Below are 23,790 nucleotides of genomic sequence, written 5' to 3' on the forward strand. Positions count from 1 at the left end.
CACCGGGACACGAACCTGTGTCCCCTGCATTGGCAGGCGAACTCTCAACCACTGCGCCACCAGGGAAGCCCTGCATGTTTGTTTTTGTTTGATTTAGTTTGTTCATTTATTTTGCTTTTTTAAAATTAGTTTTGTTTTATATTCCACATATCAGTGATATCATATGGTATTTGTCTTTCTCTATCTGACTTATTTTACTTAGCATAATAACCTCAAGGTCTATCCGTGTTTTGGCAGATGGCAAGATTTCGTCTTTTTATGGCTGAGTAATACTCCATTGTGTATATATCCCACATCTTTATCCATTTATCTGTTGATGGGTGCTTAGGTTGTTTCCATATCTTGGCTATTGTAAATGAGGTTGTGATGAACATAGGGGTGCATATATCTTTTTGAATTAGTGTTTTCATATTCTTTGGATAAATACCCAGAAGTGGGATAGCTGGATCATATGGTAATTCTGTCCATTCATTCATTCATTTATTTATTTATGGCTATGTTGGGTCTTCATTGCTGCACACAGACTTTCTCTAGTTGTGGTGAGCGGGAGCTACTCTTTGTTGCCGTGCGTGGGCTTCTTATTGCGGTGGCTTCTCTTGTTGCAGAGCTCAGTAGTTGTGGCACTCGGGCTCAGTAGTTGTGGCGCACAGGCTTAGTTGCTCTGCGGCATGTGGGATCTTCCCGGACCAGGGCTCGAACCCATGTCTCCTGCATTGGCAGATGGATTCTTAAACCACTGCGCCACCAGGGAAGTCCTGGTAATTCTATTCTTAAATTTTTGAGGAATCTCCATACTGTCTTCCATAGTGGCTACACCAGTTTACATTCCCACCAACAGTGTATGAGAGTTCCCTTTTCCCCAGGTCCTTGCCAGCACTTGTTATTTCTTTTTGATAATAGCCAGTTTAACAGGCATGAGGGGATATCTCATTGTGGTTTTGATTTGCATTTCCCTAAAAATTAGTGATGTTGAACATCTTTTCATGTGCCTGTTGGCCATTTATATGTCTTCTTTGGAAAAAATGTCTATTTACCTCCTCTGTCCATTTTAAAATCAGGGTTTTTTTGTTGTTGTTGGTTGTATGTGTTGTTTATATATTTTGGAGATTAACCCCTTTTCAGATACATCATTTGCAAATATCTTCTCCCATTTGGTAGGCTGTCTTTTTGTTTTATTGATGGTTTCCTTTGCTATGCAGAAGCCTTTTAGTTTGATGTAATCCCATTTGTTTATTTTTGCTTTTGTTTCCCTTGCCTGAGGAAGCATATCTAGAAAGACATTGTATTGGTAAGACCAATGTTGAAGATTGTGCCCGTGTTTCGGGTTGTCTTTCTTTTTATTGAGTTGTAGAAGTTTTTATGTATATTCTGGATACAAGTGTTTTATCATATATACCAAGTAAAATATTTTCTCCTGGTCTGTGGTTTGCCTGTGCATTTTCTTAATAGTGTCTTTTGATAATTACAAGTTAAAAAAATTTTTTTTACATATATATATTCTTTTTCATATTCTTTCCCATTATGGTTTATCACAGGATATTGAATATAGTTCCCTGTGCCATACAGTATGATATTAGTGAAATTTGATCTATCAATTTTTTTCTTTTATGGTGAGTGCTTTTTTTGGTCCTCTCCAAGAAATAATTGCCCATCTTAAGCAGACTTAGCTTTTCATTCTGAATATTTGGGACTCCATTAGAGGCTTAGATCTCATTGATTACTCTAGCTGCTGTGTGAAGACAAGATTATAAGGCAGCAAAAGTGGAAACAGACCAGTTAACAATTTATTGACCGGAGACATATTAATACGTCTTTTGTTAGCCGATACAATTAACATCACCGTGAGACGTTGTTAGAGCTTAAAATTGATCAAGGGTTCATTATACAACTTATGATTGTCGTTATCATTCACATTTTGCTCCATTAGGTTTTTGTTCCACCTTGTGTATATTATAAATGCAAGTTTATTACTGTAAAATTTTCAAAAATGATGCATTGCAAAATTTTGAGTGAAGAAGAATATTTCAGTGAATTTTATCCAGATGCTTTCTCTTATTGTCTGAGCGACGTATATACTAGTGGCTCAGAAGATGATAGTTCTTCAGAACATAGTTCTGATTCAGACAAATGTGAATATTAGACCAACAAAAAGACAAAAAACCTTAGTGATTGATTCTGATATGGAAAGTGAAAGTAAAACCCATGGTGCTGGAGAATGATCCTTTTGTTTGGCGGAAGAGTGGGTTGAAGACAACATTTCACAAAAATTAGAAGACTTTACAGGTGTGTCAGGTGTAACTTTTTAAAAAATAAATTTATTTATTTATATTTTTGGCTGCGTTCGGTCTTTGTTGCTGTGTGCAGGCTTTCTCTGGTTGCAGCGAGTGGGGGCTACTCTTCGTTGCTGTGTGCGGGCTTCTCATTGCAGTGGCTTCTCTTGTTGCGGAGCATGGGCTATAGGCATGCGGGCTTCAGTAGTTGTGGCATGTGGGCTCAGTAGTTACATGAGCTCTTGAGCGCAGGCTCAGTAGTTGTGGCACACGGGCTTAGTTGCTCCGTGGCATGTGGGACCTTCCCGGGTCAGGGCTCGAACCCGTGTCCCCTGCATTGGCAGGTGGATTCTTAACCACTGCGCCACCAGGAAAGCCCAGGTTTAACTATTGAATGTAATAACCCGCAAAATGTTAGTGAAACAACAATTTTTGGTAACGACTTTTTTGAGTTGGTCACTTCTCAAACAAAGTTGTATCACCAACAGAATGAAAAATCATATAAAAAGTATGATGAGGCTTTAAAATGTTCTGATGTAACCAGTAGTGACATGAAGAAGTTTCTTGGATTAATAACTTTGATGGGACAAATAAGAAAGTCACACTGGAAAGAACATTGGTCGACTGATACCTTACTTGAAACACCTATCTTTTCAAAGATTATGACGAGAAGAAGGTTCCAACAAATAATGACATTTCTTCACTTCAATGATCACTCAGGAACTCCACTCCCTACAGACAGAATTTCAAATGTTAAACCTCTTTTGGATTATTTTCTACCAAAAATATTTAATAAATTTAAAAAATATTTATTTGTTTATCTATTTATTTATTTATTTATCTATCTATTACCTATCTATTTATGTGGGCTGCGCCGGGTCTTAGTTGCGGCATGCAAACTCTCGGTTGCAGCACGCATGTGGGATTTAGTTCCCCGACCAGGGATCGAACCTGGGCCCCCTGGATTTGGAGCGTAGAGTCTTACCCAGTGGACCACCAGGGAAGTCCCTCTACCAAAATTTCAATCAATCTATATAACCAGACAAGAGCTGTCACTTGTGGAGGCAATGATAAAGTAGAGAGGATGACTCAGATTCAAAACCTGTAATCTCAGAAAATTTACAAAATATGGAATTTTGGTCAGGATGGTTGGTGAAAGTGAAACTGGATATATATGCAACCTTGAGATTTACATGGATGAAGGAAAGAAACTATAAGAAACAGTATTATCGGTCCTACAACGTTATCTTGGTTCGTGGCACCATATTTACCAAGACAGTTATTACAACAGTGTGTCCACATCTGAAATATTGTTGAAAATAAAACCAGAGTTTGTGGGACTGTAAGAGAGAATTGTGGTCTACCAAACCAATTAAAGGAGAAATCTAAGTATCTGCAGAGGGGAGAAATGACATTCTTATGGAAGGGAGAAGTGACTCTTCTTATATGGAAAGACAAGAGGCTGGTCCACATGGTGACAACTATTCATGACGCATCCATAGCCTCTCCATAGCATGGATCCATAACATCTACAGGAGGGAAGACAGGAGGACTGGCCATCAGATAACTAAGCCCACTTATATATTAGAGCAGCTGTCCCCAACCTTTTTAGCACCAGGGACTGGTTTTGTGGAAGACAGTTTTTCCACGGATGGCGGGGGGATGGTTTAGGTGGTAATGCGAGCGATGGGGAGCGGCAGATGAAGCTTTGCTCGCTCTCCCGCCGCTCACCTACTGCTGTGCGGCCCAGTTCCTGACAGGCCACGGACCACTACTGGTCCATGGTCTGGGGGTTGGGGACCCCTGTGTTAGAGTATAATAAATATATGAAAGGAGTTGATCAGTCTGATCAATATCTGGCAAACTTCAGTATCTTCCAGAAAACTTGAAAATGGTATAAGAAAGTAAGTTTCTATTTGAGTGACTGAGGTTTATTCAATGCATTTAAAATTTTACTGTAACCTTAATGCACAGAATAAAATGACTTAAAAGCAATTTTTCTTAGCAGTAGCTGGAGAATGGGTAACTGGCCATTCTGGTAAGTGTAGTGGTAGTCCCGAACCTGGTCCTTCTTTTGGCGTTTCGGAAAGATCCACCTTGTCAACTCTCAGGTAAAATAAAAGAATATATGCTAGGGGAAGTAATATACACAGGACAAAAAAAAAAAAAGTTGCCAGAAAGCGTAGAGTCTGGTCTTAGGGGAAAGCGTCGTGAAACACGGTGTATTTGTAATAGATGTTCTGTTCCCCTGCACAGAGGTGCCTGCTGTACTGCGTATCACACTCTAACAAAATATTAGAATGATTTAGTAAGACATGTACAAAGTTTCAAATAAGTACATTACGTGCAAAAAAAATTGTTGATATTTACTCAAACTTGGGTGTTTCAGTATTCTCTTATGTAACAAATGGCCGGCCACAGTTTCTGCAAAAATCCCTTGGTCAGCAATGTTAAGAGGCTATTGTAGTGGTCGAGGAAAGAAAATAATGGTACTTTGGACTGGACTGTAGTGGTGGAGACATTGAAAAGTCTGGGATTAAGGGTGTTGAATTTGCTTGTTGGATGTATGGTGTAAGAGACAGACAGACATGGACGGGAGGCAGTTAGGATCATTTCGTATTTTTGACTTGAGCCACTGGATAAATGGTGGTGCCATATACAGAATATACAAAACTATAATTGACTGAGGTTATTTCAAACTCTAATGTACATTTGCCAAGTAGTATGTTGTCCAATATAAAGTAATTGGAAGAGTAGCCCATAATACAATAGACTTTTTTTTTTTTTTTTATAAATTTATTATTTATTTATGGCTGTGTTGGGTCTTCGTTTCTGTGCGAGGGCTTTCTCTAGTTGCGGCGAGCGGGGGCCACTCTTCATCGCGGTGCGCGGGCCTCTCACTGTCGTGGCCTCTCTTGCTGCGGAGCACAGGCTCCAGACGCGCAGGCTCAGTAGTTGTGGCTCACGGGCCCACCTGCTCCGTGGCATGTGGGATCTTCCCAGACCAGGACTCGAACCCGTGTCCCCTGCACTGGCAGGCAGATTCTCAACCACTGCGCCACCAGGGAAGCCCTACAATAGACTTTTAAAGAATTCAAATATATGGCTACTCTCTCTCTCTTTTTTTTTTTTTTTTTTTGCTGTACGTGGGCCTCTCACTGTTGTGGCCTCTCCCGTTGCGGAGCACAGGCTCAGTGGCCATGGCTCATGGGACCAGCCGCTCCACGGCATGTGGGATCTTCCCGCACCAGAGCACGAACCCGTGTCCCCTGCATCGGCAGGCGGACTCTCAACCACTGCGCCACCAGGGAAGCCCTCAGTGGTTTTTAGTATATTCACAGAGTTGTGCAACCATCGTCAGAATCAATTAGAGCATTTTCTTCCCCTTTTTCTTAAAAAAAATTTATTTATTTATTTGGCTGCGTCGGGTCTTAATTGTGGCATGTGGGCTTCTCTCTAGTTGCGGCACGAGGGCTTCTCTCTAGTTGCGGCACGAGGGCTTCTCTCTAGTTGCGGCACGAGGGCTTCTCTCTAGTTGCGGCACGAGGGCTTCTCTCTAGTTGCGGCACGAGGGCTTCTCTCTAGTTGCGGCACGAGGGCTTCTCTCTAGTTGCGGCACGAGGGCTTCTCTCTAGTTGCGGCACGAGGGCTTCTCTCTAGTTGCGGCACGAGGGCTTCTCTCTAGTTGCGGCACGAGGGCTTCTCTCTAGTTGCGGCACGAGGGCTTCTCTCTAGTTGCGGCACGAGGGCTTCTCTCTAGTTGCGGCACGAGGGCTTCTCTCTAGTTGCGGCACGAGGGCTTCTCTCTAGTTGTGGTGTGCAGGCTCCAGAGTGCATGTGCTCTGTAGTTGTGGCATGTGGGCTCTGTATTTTGCGGCATGCAGGCTCTCTAGTTGAGGTGCACTGGCTCAGTGGTTGCAGCGCATGGGCTTAGTTGCCCCGCGGCATGTGGGATCTTAGTTCCCGACCAGGGATCGAACCTGCGTCCCTGAATTGGAAGGCGGATTCTCAACCACTGGACCACCAGGGTAGTAGTCCCTTAGAACATATTCATCATCACAAAAAGAAAAGTACCCATGAGCAGTCACTTCCCATTTCTTCATGACCTTCCAGCCCTAGGCAACGGCTAGTCTACTTTCTGTCTCTATGGATTTGCCTATTCTGGACATTTCATATAAACATGTGGCCTTTTGTGTCTGGTTTCTTTCACTCAGCATAATATTTTCAAGGCATATCCATTTTGTAGCATATATCAGCACTTCATTTCTTTTTGTTGTAGCATAATATTGCATTGTATATCACATTTTATCTGTCCATCAATTGTTGGACATTTGGGTTGTTCCTACCTTTGGCGTTCGATCCCTGGTCAGGGAACTAGATCCCGCATGCATGCCACAACTAAGAGTCTGCATGCTGCAACTAAAAGTTTGCATGCTGCAACTAAGAAGTCCACATGCCACAACTAAGAATCTGCATGCCGCAACTAAGAAGTCCGCATGCTGCAACTAAGATCCCGCATGCCTTAACTAAAAGATCCTGCATGCCGCAACTAAGACCCAGCACAACCTAAATAAATAAATAAATACTTTTAAAAAAAACAAAAAAAGAAACATTGGAAATTTAATCTTTGGGTGACTCATTTGAAAAAAAAAGTGAATTGTGGGCATCTTGCCTGGTTCATAGAATGTTACTAAATGTGAATCACTGTTACCCATATCAAACTTAAGCCTGTGACTGGTAAGGCTACCTCTCTTTTAATAATAGCTTATTGAGATATAAATCACACACCATACAGTTCAATTCAGTGTTGTTGTTTTTTTATTTGTGGTATGCAGGCCTCTCACTGTTGTGGCCTCTCCCGTTGCGGAGCACAGGCTCTGGATGCGCAGGCTCAGCGGCCATGGCTCATGGGCCCAGCCGCTCTGCGGCATGTGGCATCTTCTCGGACCGGGGCACGAACTCATGTCCCCTGCATCGGCAGGCGGACTCTCAACCACTGCGCCACCAGGGAAGCCCTCAGTGGTTTTTAGTATATTCACAGAGTTGTGCAACCATCGTCAGAATCAATTAGAGCATTTTCTTCCCCTTTTTCTTAAAAAAAATTTATTTATTTATTTGGCTGCGTCGGGTCTTAATTGTGGCATGTGGGCTTCTCTCTAGTTGCGGCACGAGGGCTTCTCTCTAGTTGTGGTGTGCAGGCTCCAGAGTGCATGTGCTCTGTAGTTGTGGCATGTGGGCTCTGTATTTTGCGGCATGCAGGCTCTCTAGTTGAGGTGCACTGGCTCAGTGGTTGCAGCGCATGGGCTTAGTTGCCCCGCGGCATGTGGGATCTTAGTTCCCGACCAGGGATCGAACCTGCGTCCCTGAATTGGAAGGCGGATTCTCAACCACTGGACCACCAGGGTAGTAGTCCCTTAGAACATATTCATCATCACAAAAAGAAAAGTACCCATGAGCAGTCACTTCCCATTTCTTCATGACCTTCCAGCCCTAGGCAACGGCTAGTCTACTTTCTGTCTCTATGGATTTGCCTATTCTGGACATTTCATATAAACATGTGGCCTTTTGTGTCTGGTTTCTTTCACTCAGCATAATATTTTCAAGGCATATCCATTTTGTAGCATATATCAGCACTTCATTTCTTTTTGTTGTAGCATAATATTGCATTGTATATCACATTTTATCTGTCCATCAATTGTTGGACATTTGGGTTGTTCCTACCTTTGGCTACTAAGATCATTTGTGTATAAATTTTTGTATGGACATATGTATTCATTTCTCTTGGATATATATCTAAGAGTGGGATTTCTGGGTTATATGGTAACTCTATTTAATCTTTTGAGGGACTGCCAGACTGTTTCCCTTAGCATTTGTTTTTGTTTGTTGGTTTTTTTGGCTGCGCTGGGTCTTTGTTGCTGCGCGTGGGCTTTCTCTAGTTGCAGCGAGTGGGGGCTACTCTTCGTTGCAGTGTGCGGACTTCTCCTTGCGGTGGCTTCTCTTGTTGTGGAGCACCATGGGCTCTAGGCCCGCGGGCTCCGTAGTTGTGGCTCACGGGCTTAGTTGCTCCGTGGCATGTGGGATCTTCCCGGACCAGGGATCAAACCCGTGTCCCCTGCATTGACAGGCGGATTCTTAACCACTGCGCCACCAGGAACGTCCCTCCCATAGCATTTGGAAACAGTTTTACATTCCTATCAGCAATGTATGAGGGTTCCAAATTCTCTACATCTTTCCTTAAACCTTATTATTGTCCATCTTTTTGGTTATAGTCATCCTATTGGGTATTAAGTGGTATCTCATTGTGGTTTTGATTTGCATTTCCCTGATGGTTAAAGATGTTGAACATCTTTTCAAGTGCTTATTAAGGCTACTACCTCTTTGGGCAGTTTTTCTTTTGGAATGGGGATATGATGTAGTTGGAAGTTGATCTACTTAGCTCTTTTCCTAAAGTGTCAACTAAGCATTCTGAAGTATCAGCTAAATAAGCAGACTCTTCTCACTCCTGGTAGGGAATAAATCAAAGTCTTAATTTAATCCACACACCTGTTTTCACCTTCTTTATTTCTGTAAAATGTAACAACAAAGAATTTCACTGGAAATATGATTTATATCTTGTTGGAATTGTTACCTGTGTTTGGGTGGGGACAGAACTTTCACTGATATAGCTTTAACACCGAAATCTTAGCAATCTGCTCAGTATTTCAAATGTTCATGAGTAAGACTGCAACATATTAAGCAGTATCATAGTCACACAAAGATGAGAATGAAGCGTGTCTAGGAATCTGGTAGAAAACCTTTTCATATTTATAGCAGCCCTATTTCCCTTATATCATAAAAATTTTGTGAATTAATATAGGATGTGTAATTGTTTCCAAGGAGCATGTTTAACTTAGGTTATATAGCCTAAAATAGGTTACTTTGAAATGATACTCTTGTTAATAGGAACTTAATTTATTAAATTAAGAATATTTAGTTTTAGTAGAGATTTTGCTCTTGAAAATGTTAATTGCTGCCATCTGGATTTGGTCTTATCAGTCCAGTCAGATTTGTGAAGTAATTTTTTTTTTCCATTCCAGAAATACATGCTACAGGATTTAACTATCAGAATGAAGATGAAAAAGTCACCTTGTCTTTTCCTAGTACTCTCCAACCAGGTAGGAGAAATGGCTTTTGTAAAATCTTGTTATGAATAGTGACATCTTCTTCCAGAAAAATTTATCGTATGCCTTTTTTTTTTTTAACTCATTGTTTTAAGGAGATTAAGTATTAAGACAGAGCTTTAGACAGAGTCAGGTGCACTTCAATTTTTGGGCCACCAGAAAAAATAAAAAACGTAGAACATAATGCATTGTTTTCACCTTTTCAGTTTTTAAAAAATATATCTACCTAGCTCCATCTTCTACTAATTGAATCCAAATCTCTGAGATGAATGTCCCACAGATGATTATGAGATACAACCAGAGATTAGAGAGCTATTATTGCTAGTGAGGGCATGGATGGAAAGATTCGTTGATATGTTACTATATGTGCTATATAAAAGCACAAAGAAACTAGACGTTCTGAGCTTAATATAATGGAAGAAATTATATACAAATCAATTGGTAAAGCACTAAGACTTCGATTAGTGAGCAAATGAAAAGCCACAGAAAGTTTGTATGAAAGAAAATGCAAATAAATAATAAACATGTGAAAAGACATTTGCCGTCCTAGTAATGAGAAATATTAAAACAACAGCTACTGATATATCAGTTTTTGCCTGTCATATAAGCTGAAGTAAAAAAATGCTTCTCAGTGATGTGACTGCCTCATATTACTGGTAAGAATGTAAATCCATGTAATTTATTTGGAAAGCGGTCTGGCAGTATGTATTAAGAGCCTAAACATGTTCATGTCTTTGACCCAGCAATTCTGGTAGTAGGAATATATCCTAAAGAAAAGTCATAAATACAGGAGATACTTTATGCCTAGAAATGTCTATTGAGATGTTACCTAAGGTAGTAAAAAATTAGAATTAATACATTTGTCCAACACTAAGGGAATAATTAAGCTAATTATGACATATATGTATGGTGGAATATATATAGCAATTAAAAGTGAGGTTTGGGCTTCGCTGGTGGCGCAGTGGTTGAGAATCCGCCTGCCGACGCAGGGGACGTGGGTTCGTGCCCTGGTCCGGGAAGATCCCACATGCCGCGGAGCGGCTGGGCCCGTGAGCCATGGCCGCTGAGCCTGCGCGTCCGGAGCCTGCGCTCCGGAACGGGAGAGGCCCCAACAGTGAGAGGCCCACGTACCGCAAAGAAATTAAATTAAATTAAATTAAAAATAAAAGTGAGGTTTGTGAATTCTTAACACTGTAAAGTACTTATTATAATGTAAAATTGAAAAGCAGAATACAAAATTACATATACAAGGTGATGAATCAGATCTCTAAAATGGTACAAATGAAATTATATGTCTGGTTGTTGACATAATTAATGATTTTTATTCTTATTCATACCTTTCTCTGGTTTCCATAATTTTTATATTGAGAATATATTCCCTTAATATAAAAGTATTTTAAGAAAAAATTTCATTTGGAGAAATTTTGTCTTTTATTTTGATACTCTTAAAGACCTTTCATTTTGTCTTTTTCTAAGATTATTTTTGTGTGACATTATTATAAAAACAAATGCTTGCCATGAACATGTATTAAAAGATACTGAAGTATATGTATTTTATTCAAATAAATCTCATTTTAGTTATAAAAAAAAAGATACTGAAGACTATAACCTGAAAATTGAGATTCCCTCTCTCTGACCCCTTCTACTTCCATTGTCTACTAATCCTTCCAGAAATATTCTATTCCTTTCTAGAAATATTCTATAAGTGTATGTGTACATTTTAACCCACAGATGGGATCACAAATGTCAGTGGCTTGCAACAAATATTTCTTGTTTACACATGGCCCTGAGGACTGCTGATCATCTGCAGCCATATTGCCAACTTTACGAGCACCACTAAGCTCACAGGTCAGCTCATTCCAGGCTCTGTAGTGAGTAGCTACTATCTGCAGCATGCTGTTCTCTCACATGGCAGAAGGCAGAAGCTCAGGGATGGGGACAGAGCCTAACCACAAAGACACATTTAAAACTTCTGTGTGGATGGTGATGTCCATTCACATTTCATTCGCCAAAGCAAATAGCGTGGCGAAGCCCAAAGTCACAACAATTACCAGACATTTGATAAAACTTCTAATATGAAACATAAAGCAAAAAACAAAACAATAAGTATAGTAGAAATATAGGAACTTGGAAGAAGCAAAGACAAATGAAAAGAAAGCCTCAAAAAACGTAAACAGATTAATATCCTTAGAAGTATTATTAATATTACATTCATTAAATAAGGACAGTATGGAATAGAGTAAGAAAACTTTTGGAAATTATAATACATTAGACGTAAAAAAACAAAATAAGTTGTAGAAGATGAAATAGAGGCATCTTCCAATTAGGAAAATTGGAGGACCAATCTAGCAGGACTGGACATCCGTCTAGTGAAAGAGAGGACAGAGAAGATGGTAAGGGGAAATGATGAAAGACACAAAACATGAACATTTCTCTGAACGGATGGGGCAGGAGACTTAGGTTTGAAAAAAATACACTACTGAGAGGGACTGACTCAAATGTAAAAAGTCCCACATCAAAGGAAATTTTAGAACTTTCAGGGGTAAAGTGAGACTCTCAAAGAGTTTCTACCCGAGGCGAGGGACTTGGGAGGAAGGAAGGAAGACTGACAGATTACCTTTAAAGTTCAGGAATCAGAACAGCAGTAGATTTACCATCAGGAACAGTGGAAACTAGACTCTAGTATGGCCGTTCCTTCAAAATTATGAGTGAATCTGATTTTCAATCTAGAATTCTGTGCTTAGCCAAACTGTGAAGTTAAAGAGAATAAAATATTTTCAGATTTGGAAGGTTACAGAAAATTTAATTCTTTGTAAAAGATGTAAGAGTGGAGATGTAGTTTAGCTACACTTCACTTTTTACTGTTTTTTTAAAAAATGTATTTATTTTTATTCTTTATTTTATTTTTGGCTGCGTTGGGTCTTCGTTGCTGCATGCAGGCTTTCTCTAGTTGCGGTGAGCAAGGGCTACTCTTCGTTGCAGTGCACGGGCTTCTCATTGCGGTGGCTTCTCTTGTTGCGGAGCACGGGCTCTAGATGTGTGGGCTTCAGTAGTTGTGGCTCGTGGGCTCTAGAGCGCAGGCTCAGTAGTTGTGATGCACGGACTTAGTTGCTCCGCAGCATGTGGGATCCTCCCGGACCAGGGCTCGAACCTGTGTCCTCTGCATTGGCAGGCGGATTTGTAGCCACTGCGCCACCAGGGAAGCCCCACTTCACGTTTTATAGTAAGAAGAAAAGAGTGTGTAAAATTGTAAAATGAAAAAATAGCTAAATAAGCAAGGTATTTAGAAATCACAGAGTTGCTACTGAGGCAAGTGTAGGGAGTAAGTGGCATTGGGCAGGTGCCTGCAGCTTATATATGTAAGCCTGTAGAACTATATGAGGTTTTAAACTATGAAATATTATTTTGATAGAAGTAACATGAACTTTTTAAAAAATTTAAAATCTGTATCATTACAGACTATATTCTATATTCATGCTGTGAAAAGATAAAAATGTTAGTTGCAAAAGAGAAACAAAAAAATTCCTTCTTTGGAAAAATGATACATCTGAAAATTAATGAGTCAAAGAATATTTGTTAGGGAAATTAGAAAATATTTAGAACTGAATAATGAAATTACTACTTACAAAGCATGTGGGAGGCAGGTAAAACATTCTCAGAGAATATATTTAGCTAATAAGGAAGACTGAAAATTAATTAGCTAAGTAAGCATCAGGATCAAAATTAGATAAATAGAATAGGTGGCTTGAAGAAAGTAGAAGAGATAAAGATTTAAGAGCAGAAATTAATGAAATAAAAATGACTTACTAGCTGTTGACCTTGGGCAAGTTATTTAAGTTAAATAAACTCAGGTGGAGTCTGAATTTGAACACCAGCAGTTTAACTAAAAACTTTGCACTTCTAACCACCACATTATGCTTTTTATTTTTTAAATTATATATTAAAAAATATAATACATGGGCATGGTTTGAAATTCAAATGATATATAGTGATAATTTGTTGGTCATTCTATCCTGTTTTCCTCTCTCAGCTCCACTTCTCAGAAGTGATCAGTTCCTATGTATCCTTTCAAAACTGTTCCATGCTTTTATAAGCATTTATGTATGTACCATTTAAGAACACAGAAGTTAGCATGTCATACATATTCTGTACCCTTCTTTTCCCCATATATATATGAGTTCATTTATTATCAGTATATAAGAGCTACATCATTCTTAATAAGGACTGTTTACAGTAGACATGGTAAATTAAGTCATTTCTAATAAAAGCAGGAACAAGTCAGTGAAGGTTATGACCATTAGTATACTATCATTTGACAGAGTTTTGGAGATTTTTAGCTAATATAATTATATACATAAGTAATAGATATGAATATTAGAATTAAAAAATTATTTGCAGATGTGACTATACTAAATTACTGAATATCTATAAATATCTGTTCAAAAATCACTGGCTTTCACATTTTCCCAAGGGTCTCTGGGTCAAAGTTACCCAGTCATTCTTTGCTTTAAGAATAAAGTCCTTATTTTTTCAAATTTTAAGTGGTCTCTCTTCTGGTAATGGAGTAAATATTGAACATATATCAGGAGGATATTAGTAACCTTTGTGTTTAGCCTCTTCAAACTTAACAGTCATACCAAATATTATATAGCTAAGTAAAATATCTTCTTTTCTGAAATTGGCACCATTCTAGAATAGTGGTTAACTTACCATGATCATTGCAAGGCCTAACAACCTCAGAATCGGTGGTTAAGGATCCCTGTAGAGTGACGTTCATTTGGAGAAACACTAGAAGATGTTAACATTTTGAAGAGTGGAAAACCGGATCATAAGAAATGGTGACAGAAAGGCAGAGACCTTTATTTTCTCTTTATATAATCTGTCTTAAATTTCATAGTGTTTGGTAGGCTCATTAACTTTTTAATAATTTAATTTTTAGTAATTTTATTACTTCAGGTTTTACAACAATTATTATACTCTCCTAAGCTTTAATAAACAAATAAGGTTTTTGGAGGAGGTCCTAATTTTTCAGTTGTTTAATTAATAAATGAGCTTATTGTATATTTTAAGAGGCTTAGTACCCCGAGCAGATAAATGTTGCATACATTGGATATTCAAATAAGGTATCTAATTTGAGGAAGCAGTGTCAATTATGTGTGAAAATAGGTATAAAATCAGCCTTTCTGGCAATTGGTTTGTCAATATGGTATAAATTTCATAAATGAAATTTATCATGAAGTCCTTTTTCCTCCTGTTCTTGCCCTAAAATTCTACTATATCAATAGCAGATACTTTGTAATTAGTATTGTGTAATGTGACACTAAATTTATTAATATATTAAAAAAACTTAAACTTGTGTTTTGTTTGAATTTCAGGTAATAGCCCTTCCCAATAATTTATATTTTGTTTAGTATGCCACTTTTTGGAAGTGGTCACTGTCAATATCTTGCTATATAGTATGATGACCTTGGAGATTTAAACCCAAGTAAAAGTGTAAGCAGCCTTTCTTATTTAGTTTTGAGTTTTAAATCCACTTTTATTCCAAATAGGAAAAGTCAAAAGTAGATTTACTGTGGAATATGAGTTATATAAAAGACATCTTAACAGCTGACTTAGGGAAAACAGACTGGCCAATTCCATTTATGGAATTGTAACATAAAGTTCCATCAAACAGTTATCTTTAAAGGGGTTTTTGTAATCTAATAGATATTCCTTGTAAACTTTATTAATGTGAACACATCTGCTTTAAAAAAAAAAAAATCAGTGAGGGACTTCCCCGGTGGTCCAGTGGTAAAGAATCTGCCTTCCAATGCAGGGTTCGCAGGTTCGATCCCTGGTCGGGGAACTAAGATCCCACGTGCTGCGGGGCAACTAGGCCTGCTCATCACAACTACTGAGCCCGGGCATCTCAACGAGAGAGCCCGCATGCCAAAACTACAGAGCCCGCATGCTCTGGAGCCTGTGCACCACAACTAGAGAGAAGCCCGCATGCAGCAACTGGAGAGAAGCCCGAGGGCCGCAGCGAAGACCTGATATAGCCAAAAAAATAAAGAAAATAAATAAATATTAAAAAAAAAAATCAGTGAATTCCTAATGAAAATAGAGAGAAATTTTTTATTATTTATAGCTAAATTCTTTAGTATCATTTAGAATTCTTTCAGATTATTTTACTGTATTCTTATTTACTGTCCCAGCAATCTATCATTCTCTTTAAAAGTAAAAAGTATTGGGACTTCCTTGGTGGTTCAGTGGGTAAGACTCTGTGCTCCCAATGCAGGGGGTCTGGGTTTGATTCCTGGTCGGGGAACTAGATCCCACAAGCATGCCACAACTGAGAGTTTGCATGCCGCAACTAAGACCTGGCACAGCCAAAATAAATAATAAATAAAATAAATAAACATAAAGAAAAAAAGAAAAAAGCATTTATTGACCCCTTCAGACAGAATGTCTGGTTTAAAAAAAAAAAAACTATCACAAATGTCTATTCATTGGACCGTCAATTTAGTTGTTTTGTTTTATTTTCCCAGCATGATTAATTTAAGAATGTGGCACTTTCTTTAGTGGTGACTTTGCTGCAAAGTTCTGAAATTTTCACTTGAAATTATTTTCAGAGCCAGTTTGAGGCACATAAGAAAATCAGTTTAATTATTTCATAGACACAGTTAGTGTTTTGTCTAGAAATAGATTGCAATTTGTCATTCGCATATTCTGTAGACTTGAACTCTTCATGACTTGGACCTTTCCAAAAAGCAAGTTCAGTTTTGGAAGATGAAGACATGACTTTGAGAACATCCAAAAGGATATGTCAGAGAGAGAGTCAAGAACATTTTGAACAATATCAGTGTCATTGCTCTACAGCATTCCAAAATGACAGTTTGAAACATTAGGATATAAAAGTTTTGATATAAGTGGCTAATTACTTTATAATCATACTGTATCTGACTTGTTAGATTCCCATGCTCTAGATTCTTTTATAAAGAGGCACTTTAAAGGGCTCTATTACAAAGTCAATATTTCGGTGTTTTTTTTGTGTGTGTGACTGGATTTGTAAAATGTAGAATGGGATTATTGTTTTGTCATGCATCTGAATTTAGTAGACGACTGCTAGATAATAGTGATAATCTTTTTTCTGTTAGCAAAAGAGAGCATAGTTGATGCTTGAACAACACAGGTTTGAGCTGCACCGGTCCGCTTATACTCAGATATTTTTCAGTAGTAAATACTGTACCACACAGTCCAAGGATGGTTGAATTAGGAGATGTGGAGGAACTGCGGATATGGAGGGCCCTGTATAAGTTATAGGTGAATTAACCTCTGCACTATTCAAGGGTCAACTGTATATATACTCATGAAAACTCACATTTTCTTCTCTCTCTTTTTTCTTTTTTTAAATTAATTTATTTTATTTTTGCCTGTGTTGGGTCTTCATTGCTGTGTGCGGGCTTGTTCTAGTTGTGGTGAGCGGGGGCTACTCTTCGTTACGGTGCGTGGGCTTCTCATTGCGGTGACTTCTCTTGTTGCAGAGCATGGGCTCTAGGCGCATGGGCTCAGTAGTTGTAGCTTGCAGGCTCTAGGGCGCAGGCTCAGTAGTTGTGGCGCACGGGCTTAGTTGCTCCGTGGCATGTGGGATCTTCCTGGACCAGGGCTCAAACCCGTGTCCCCTGCATTGGCAGGCGGATTCTTAACCACTGCACCACCAGGGAAGTCCAAAACTCACATTTTATATAAAAAAAAGAACGTCTCTCTGTATAACTGAGTCACTTTGCTGTACAACAGGTTGCCACAACATTGTAAATCAACTACACTTCAGTAAATAACAAAACAAAACAGAAACTCCATTTGTTTAAATTGATTTTGCTCTTATATAACAATAGTATATGTATTCAGGTTGCATTTTTATTTGCATTTAATAATTATTGATTTAATATTATTAGATTTCAAATGATTGAGGTAACTGTAAAAGTTTGTTTTATGCCCTGTTGCTGATCAAATCATTGGTCTTCTCTATAGTTCCTTACAAATGTATGGAATCAGTGTTCCATTTGGATTGAACATCTGTGTCTTGTCTTAATAATAGAATAATTGGCATGAAGTCATCTAAAAGGACCAATTTACATGGTATAATTGGCAGAGAGCATGAACTTTGGATTAAACAGACCTAAGTTTTTAATCTTATTCTTGCTACTTACTAATGGTGTGACCTTGGGCAAGTTATTTAACTTTTCAGGCTCAGTTTCTTCATCTGAAAAAATGGAGACAATACCTACCCAACTAAATATTTTTAAAGCACCAATGCACAATAGCTTGACATACATTTAATAATAAATGTTCGTTTCTTTTCCTGCTTTTATCTTCATGTATTGGTAATTTGAGACTAAGTTAGTAAAATTAAAGAACTTTCTAAGCAGTCACCCTAAACATGATTTTAAGGTTTACTTTAGGATTAGTCTCCTATTTACTTTAGTAAATACTGTATTCTCTCCATTGCCAGGAGGAGTATTTGAGAAAGGAAGGAATGATTTGAACATTGTCAATAGCAGGCTGAATTAGTGTTTTAGGGACATACTTTTGATAACTTGTACTTAATATCTCCATGAAAATGTTTTCATTTATCTTCAATCACAGGTACAGGAACTTTAAAGATAGATTTTGTTGGAGAGCTGAATGATAAAATGAAAGGTTTCTATAGAAGTAAATATACTACCCCTTCTGGAGAGGTGCGCTATGCTGCTGTCACACAGTTTGAGGTATGGTATTCTTTAATATATTATGATCTTAAATTAGACATTCTGACAAAGGTCTAATTCTATTATTTGCATGATTATTTGAGGCTTAGGTGCCTTTGGCCATAATTGTATTATTGATTTTGGAATTTTTATTTTATATTCAGCCAGTTATCTCTGTTATACAAGAGAGAGAATTAGGGGTGTAGGCTGGGGAATGATTTTATTTATAACAGTACCACTATTAATTTAGTAGGAAAAGCCACAGGTACAAAAAGAGGTACAAAGTGTAAAAGCAATCCAGGTATTGAAATTTTGTTACCTGTATGTCTGTATGTATAGTTATATGTGGATATATATAGATATAGACCTATCTATTTAAATATAATTTTGTTTACCTGTATGTGTGCGTGTATGAGTGTGAGTGTGATTCCAATGCTTATCTCTAGCCCTTTTGAGCACTTCTTCATCCTGGAATGGTTGGCTGGAGTGTGTCTCCAAATGATTTTTTTTTAAGAGAGGGTATGTGGGTGGTATACTTCCTGAGTCTTTGCATATCTGAAAATCTTTCATTTGCCTTTATACATGACCAGTTTTACTGAGTATGTAAGAGATTTGTTGGGGGGAAAAAGAAAAAAAGAGCAGCCCCTGACATCCAGAAGTTGTCCTAGCACTGAAAGCTAGTCCATGTTGTTTTCCTGTTGGACATAAACAGTATCATAGAATGCCAACCTCAGACAAGGTTACTCCGAGACCATGATAAAGTGAGACAAAACAAGGGCACTTCATAATTTCATCCAAGCATAGACAAAAACAAGTTCACTTTGTTAATCACAAAAGACAAACAACTCTCTCTCTTGGTTAAAATGAGTGACTGCTGCTTCTTTACCATTTGCAGTTTTAGGCTTGATGTAGTCTGCCCTCTCCATAGATAAATAACAGTTATTGAGATACCAACTCATAAAATTGCCTCCACTTTCTGACAGCACCCAACTTAGAATGAATCCTTTCTTCTTAAATCCTCCTCCAAATCATTCAGCCAAATCCAAAATCACATAATTGTTTCTTCCTTAGACTCTTTTTTTTTTTTTTTTTTTTTTTGTGGTACGCGGGCCTCTCACTGTTGTGGTCTCTCCCGTTGTGGAGCACAGGCTCTGGACGCACAGGCTCAGTGGCCATGGCTCATGGGCCCAGCCGCTCCGCGGCATGTGGGATCCTTAGACTCTTACTGAGATACCCATGGTTTCTTTTGATGTGAGTTTTCCCGCTCAGGCTCAGTAGTTGTGGCGCACAGGCTTAGTTGCTCCGCGGCATGTGGGATCTTCCCAGACCAGGGCTCGAACCCGTGTCCCCTGCATTGGCAGGCGGATTCTTAACCTCTGCGCCACCAGGGAAGCCCCTAGGTGTTCACTTTTCATTAACTTTTAATAATTGGTGAACCCTATTGATGTTCATATTCAGAGCTTTCTTCAGTGTAGCAGTATTTTCTTCTCTTGCATCTTCATCATGGTTTCTGTTCTGATTTCTTCTTCAGGAACATCATTTAATAATAGATTTAACTCTAGTGTCTATCCCCCAAATGTACCTTTGATTGCTTTTATCACTTTGTCCTTTGGATATTTTGGAAACCTAACCGTTGTGGAGCACAGGCTCTGGACGCACAGGCTCAGTGGCCATGGCTCATGGGCCCAGCCGCTCCGCGGCATGTGGGATCCTTAGACTCTTACTGAGATACCCATGGTTTCTTTTGATGTGAGTTTTCCCGCTCAGGCTCAGTAGTTGTGGCGCACAGGCTTAGTTGCTCCGCGGCATGTGGGATCTTCCCAGACCAGGGCTCGAACCCGTGTCCCCTGCATTGGCAGGCGGATTCTTAACCTCTGCGCCACCAGGGAAGCCCCTAGGTGTTCACTTTTCATTAACTTTTAATAATTGGTGAACCCTATTGATGTTCATATTCAGAGCTTTCTTCAGTGTAGCAGTATTTTCTTCTCTTGCATCTTCATCATGGTTTCTGTTCTGATTTCTTCTTCAGGAACATCATTTAATAATAGATTTAACTCTAGTGTCTATCCCCCAAATGTACCTTTGATTGCTTTTATCACTTTGTCCTTTGGATATTTTGGAAACCTAAATCTTACTATCTATGTCATTCATTTAATTTCCTCTAATATAAATATATTTATTTACTGCTGTTGCTCCTAATTTGAATTTTTCTGTGCATTTCTTTCTTTACACTCTTACTTTTCCAAATGTCTTATTTATTCTTTTTTTAAACATCTTTAGTCTTATTTATTCTTTAGTAGAATTCATAATTTATTTAGTTTCTTTGAGAGTGCAATCAGCCATCTAATGTTTTTCCTTGGTGAAATCCTTTTTCAGAAGTATGTACTTCCTCTACCTTTGCATATTTTGTTACTTCTTTTTAAGATACAGAATCTTGTCAATGTTTCTTTCTATTTTATTAAAGATTTTTTCTTTTATAACTGATATTCTACTGCACCACTAATCTTATTTTGCTTTAACAAGTTTGCTCTTTTTTATTTTTAAAGAAAGAATGAGATCTCTTTCAAAAGGTAGGTCAGATGGTGACAGTTTTATGTGTTGTATATGGAAGTGCCATTAAATAAATGAGCTGTCTGGAACTGACACAGCATCTGTCTTTATTCCTATTGCTACCATTCCAGATAAAGAACAAAGCACATCAAAAATTCTGAAGATATTTTTATTTTTATTTTGAAATCAAAGCCAGAGAGGCAACCAGTCATATTTTCCCATCGTTGAATCCTTACAGTAGTATACTGTTAACCTTCCTGTGCTCTGTGTTGTGTTGACATTATAGATAAAGCCATTTGCCTTTAATTTGAAATATTGAAATGTTTTAAGAAAAACAAAAATATAATTGTCAATTACTCTAATATTATAAATTGTTAAGCTCTATAGCAGACCTAGTTCCTGGATAATTCCTGATGTGGCAATGATAGTAAACCTTGTGTTTTCTTTGTAGTCAGTGCCTCTTGTTGCCTGGCACTGAGTAGAAAATAAATATTTGAAAAAGTGAATGAACAAATGATAAAAAGAAAGAAATGTCTGTTATTTCATGAAATAGTCTGGTAGGTTAATTCTGTGATATTTTATATTTCATATTCTTTTCTTAAGGCTACTGATGCCCGGAGAGCTTTTCCTTGCTGGGATGAGCCTGCCATCAAAGCAACTTTTGATATCTCATTGGTTGTTCCTAAAGACAGAGTAGCTTTATCAAACATGGTATGTTTGTGTTTGTATGTTCATATTTTAAATAAGCGTTTAGCATATTTAGTTTGCTGATTAGATGGGATAGCATGAAACCACCCAGCACAGTGCTTGACACATAATTGGAACACAAATGTTAGTTTTCTTAATTTCTGAAAAGCCTTCTTTTTCTTTATTGCCTTATTTGGGGAGTTTCCCCCCTCCTGGAAGAAATTCTTTATAAACTATATTAACAAGATCATCTAATTCCTTCAATTTGGAAATCTAAATAAGAAATGAGTTTAATAAATATTACCTGAAAGAAAAAAAATCTGATATTCTTATTAAATGCCAAAAGGAATAGCCACAAAATGAAGTGTATTTAGGTTTTTGGCTGATTGTATTCTTGGAATATGCTCCCTTCACTGATGTCGTTGATCCTCATTCATAATAGAGTAAGCATTCACTACTTGAAGTGTATTGTCTAAGACTGCCTTACTTAAGACATAGAGTAGCTTGTGGCTTATAATAGGAGTCTAGGGAACTTGGAAATGCCTGCTGCACCTGAAAATAACTGGCTTTTGCCTCCTTTATTGGTGGAGAGAATTCCATAGATTCTCTTCTCAAATATTTTCAGAGGGGATGCTAATATATTACACTGAAATGTTCATTTACAATTTAGTATGAATGAATTTATCGGATCAATTCTTGAATAAGTCTTACTTGGAAGAAAGAATAGAGAGACCTTGAGGAAACTGAGAGCCTGAATAGGAAAAAGAGGGAGAACACCAAAGGGAAATTAGGGGACTCCAAAGGTAAAGTGGAGATTTTGTGACAAATTTGTTTAGAGCCAGCCTTGGTACAGAGAATGCTCTAAATCTAGAAATCTGTACCCTTTGAAATGTCTGATTCCACAATTACATTTTATTTTCATTAATATTTGTTGTCTCCTATCCTTCATTCACTCGAAAAGTATTGAGGTCTTAAAACATCCCAGTATCTGGCATATTAATAGGTATTCAAGAAAAGTTGCTTCTTTTTTCTTACAAATCCTTGGAAGTTTTAACACTTTAGGTTCCAGTTTCTTAGTGTGAATGCTTTATCAGGTGACTTTCCTTCTTAATAGGAAAGATCTTGACAGCATAATAGCACTGGATGAATTAGGATAGAGAAGTAAGCAGTGCTGGAAAGGGGGAAGAAAAGGCCCCAAAGCCTAGAGTTTTTGGCTAGTGTTTGCTCTAAGGTATTTAATGTAAATCTGTTAAATTTCCTTTTTTTTTTTTTTAAAGAATGTAATTGATCGGAAACCATATCCTGATGATGAAAATGTAGTGGAAGTGAAGTTTGCTCGCACACCTGTCATGTCTACGTATCTGGTGGCATTTGTTGTGGGTGAATATGACTTTGTAGAAACAAGGTCAAAAGATGGTGTGTGTGTCCGTGTTTACACCCCTGTTGGCAAAGCAGAGCAAGGAAAATTTGCGTTAGAGGTAAATGTACTTGAAGAGGATTGTTCCAACAGTCCATAACTCCAGGTTGGGGAATTTACATTTCTGATCAATTATTAGTACAATTATTTATAATTTAATCTGGAATTTCATGTACTACTTTGGTTTTACTTTTAATAGAATCTGGGATCTAGGAACTTTGGTGTTTTATTAACATTTTACAAGATAATGATTAAGAAAATATTAGAGTAGAATTTATTTACCCAGAGAGTGGGTGGGAAAATATGTAATTATACTTTTCATACTGAATTATAAATGGATTAAAGTTTGGCTGACATACAAAGCTTAGGGCTAAAGCAGTCTTTGGAGGTGGGGCTCCCCAGGGTTGGTTTCTAGTAACTTGAGATATTTGGCTTACAACAGGATTCCTTTGTGGATTTCTATATGAATGACAGTAAGATTTATCAGATGGTTCTTTTGTCTATACTTTTATAGGTTGCTGCTAAAACTCTGCCTTTTTATAAGGACTACTTCAATGTTCCTTATCCTCTACCTAAAATTGATCTCATTGCTATTGCAGACTTTGCAGCTGGTAAAGTAAATTTCATTTTATTGATGAATTGTAATAACTTTTTTTGAATTTTATTTTTCAAGAAGTATATATAAATATCAATAAATGTTTATATTTATTTTATGAAGGTGCCATGGAGAACTGGGGCCTTGTTACTTATAGGTATGTTAATGATGTATTACCCTGCCTTATCTTTTTAAATCACTGATTTCATGAGAGCTTCACTCCTAAGTACAGTTCAGTAGCTTCTGCTTTATGATCTGTCATAAATTTTCCTACCTTCCCCCACTTCCTTGAACTTTTCAAGAATGCAGATGAACACCCTCTGGTGCTACTATCTGAGAGTATAAGATTTTAAAGTGAGCATCTGGCATTAGTAGCATTTGTAGA

General features: G+C 37.9%; 1 protein-coding gene across 2 annotated transcripts in view; it reads left to right on the forward strand.

Moving 5' to 3' along the window:
- NPEPPS (aminopeptidase puromycin sensitive) overlaps positions 1 to 23,790 on the forward strand; it is a 106,507-nt gene that overhangs the window by 53,771 nt on the left and 28,946 nt on the right. For both annotated transcript variants that reach the window (XR_008619100.1, XM_024130051.3), the window contains exons 3-8: positions 9,347 to 9,424; positions 18,056 to 18,177; positions 21,310 to 21,417; positions 22,671 to 22,871; positions 23,325 to 23,421; positions 23,529 to 23,562. Coding sequence is in view for 1 of the 2 variants with exons in the window: in XM_024130051.3 (XP_023985819.1) it covers positions 9,347 to 9,424; positions 18,056 to 18,177; positions 21,310 to 21,417; positions 22,671 to 22,871; positions 23,325 to 23,421; positions 23,529 to 23,562 (640 nt within the window). In the remaining variant the exon portion in view is untranslated. The remainder of the gene's footprint in view (positions 1 to 9,346; positions 9,425 to 18,055; positions 18,178 to 21,309; positions 21,418 to 22,670; positions 22,872 to 23,324; positions 23,422 to 23,528; positions 23,563 to 23,790) is intronic.

The sequence above is a fragment of the Physeter macrocephalus genome, chromosome 14 (genome assembly GCF_002837175.3).
Source record: "Physeter macrocephalus isolate SW-GA chromosome 14, ASM283717v5, whole genome shotgun sequence".
NCBI classification, from domain to species: Eukaryota; Metazoa; Chordata; class Mammalia; order Artiodactyla; family Physeteridae; genus Physeter; species Physeter macrocephalus.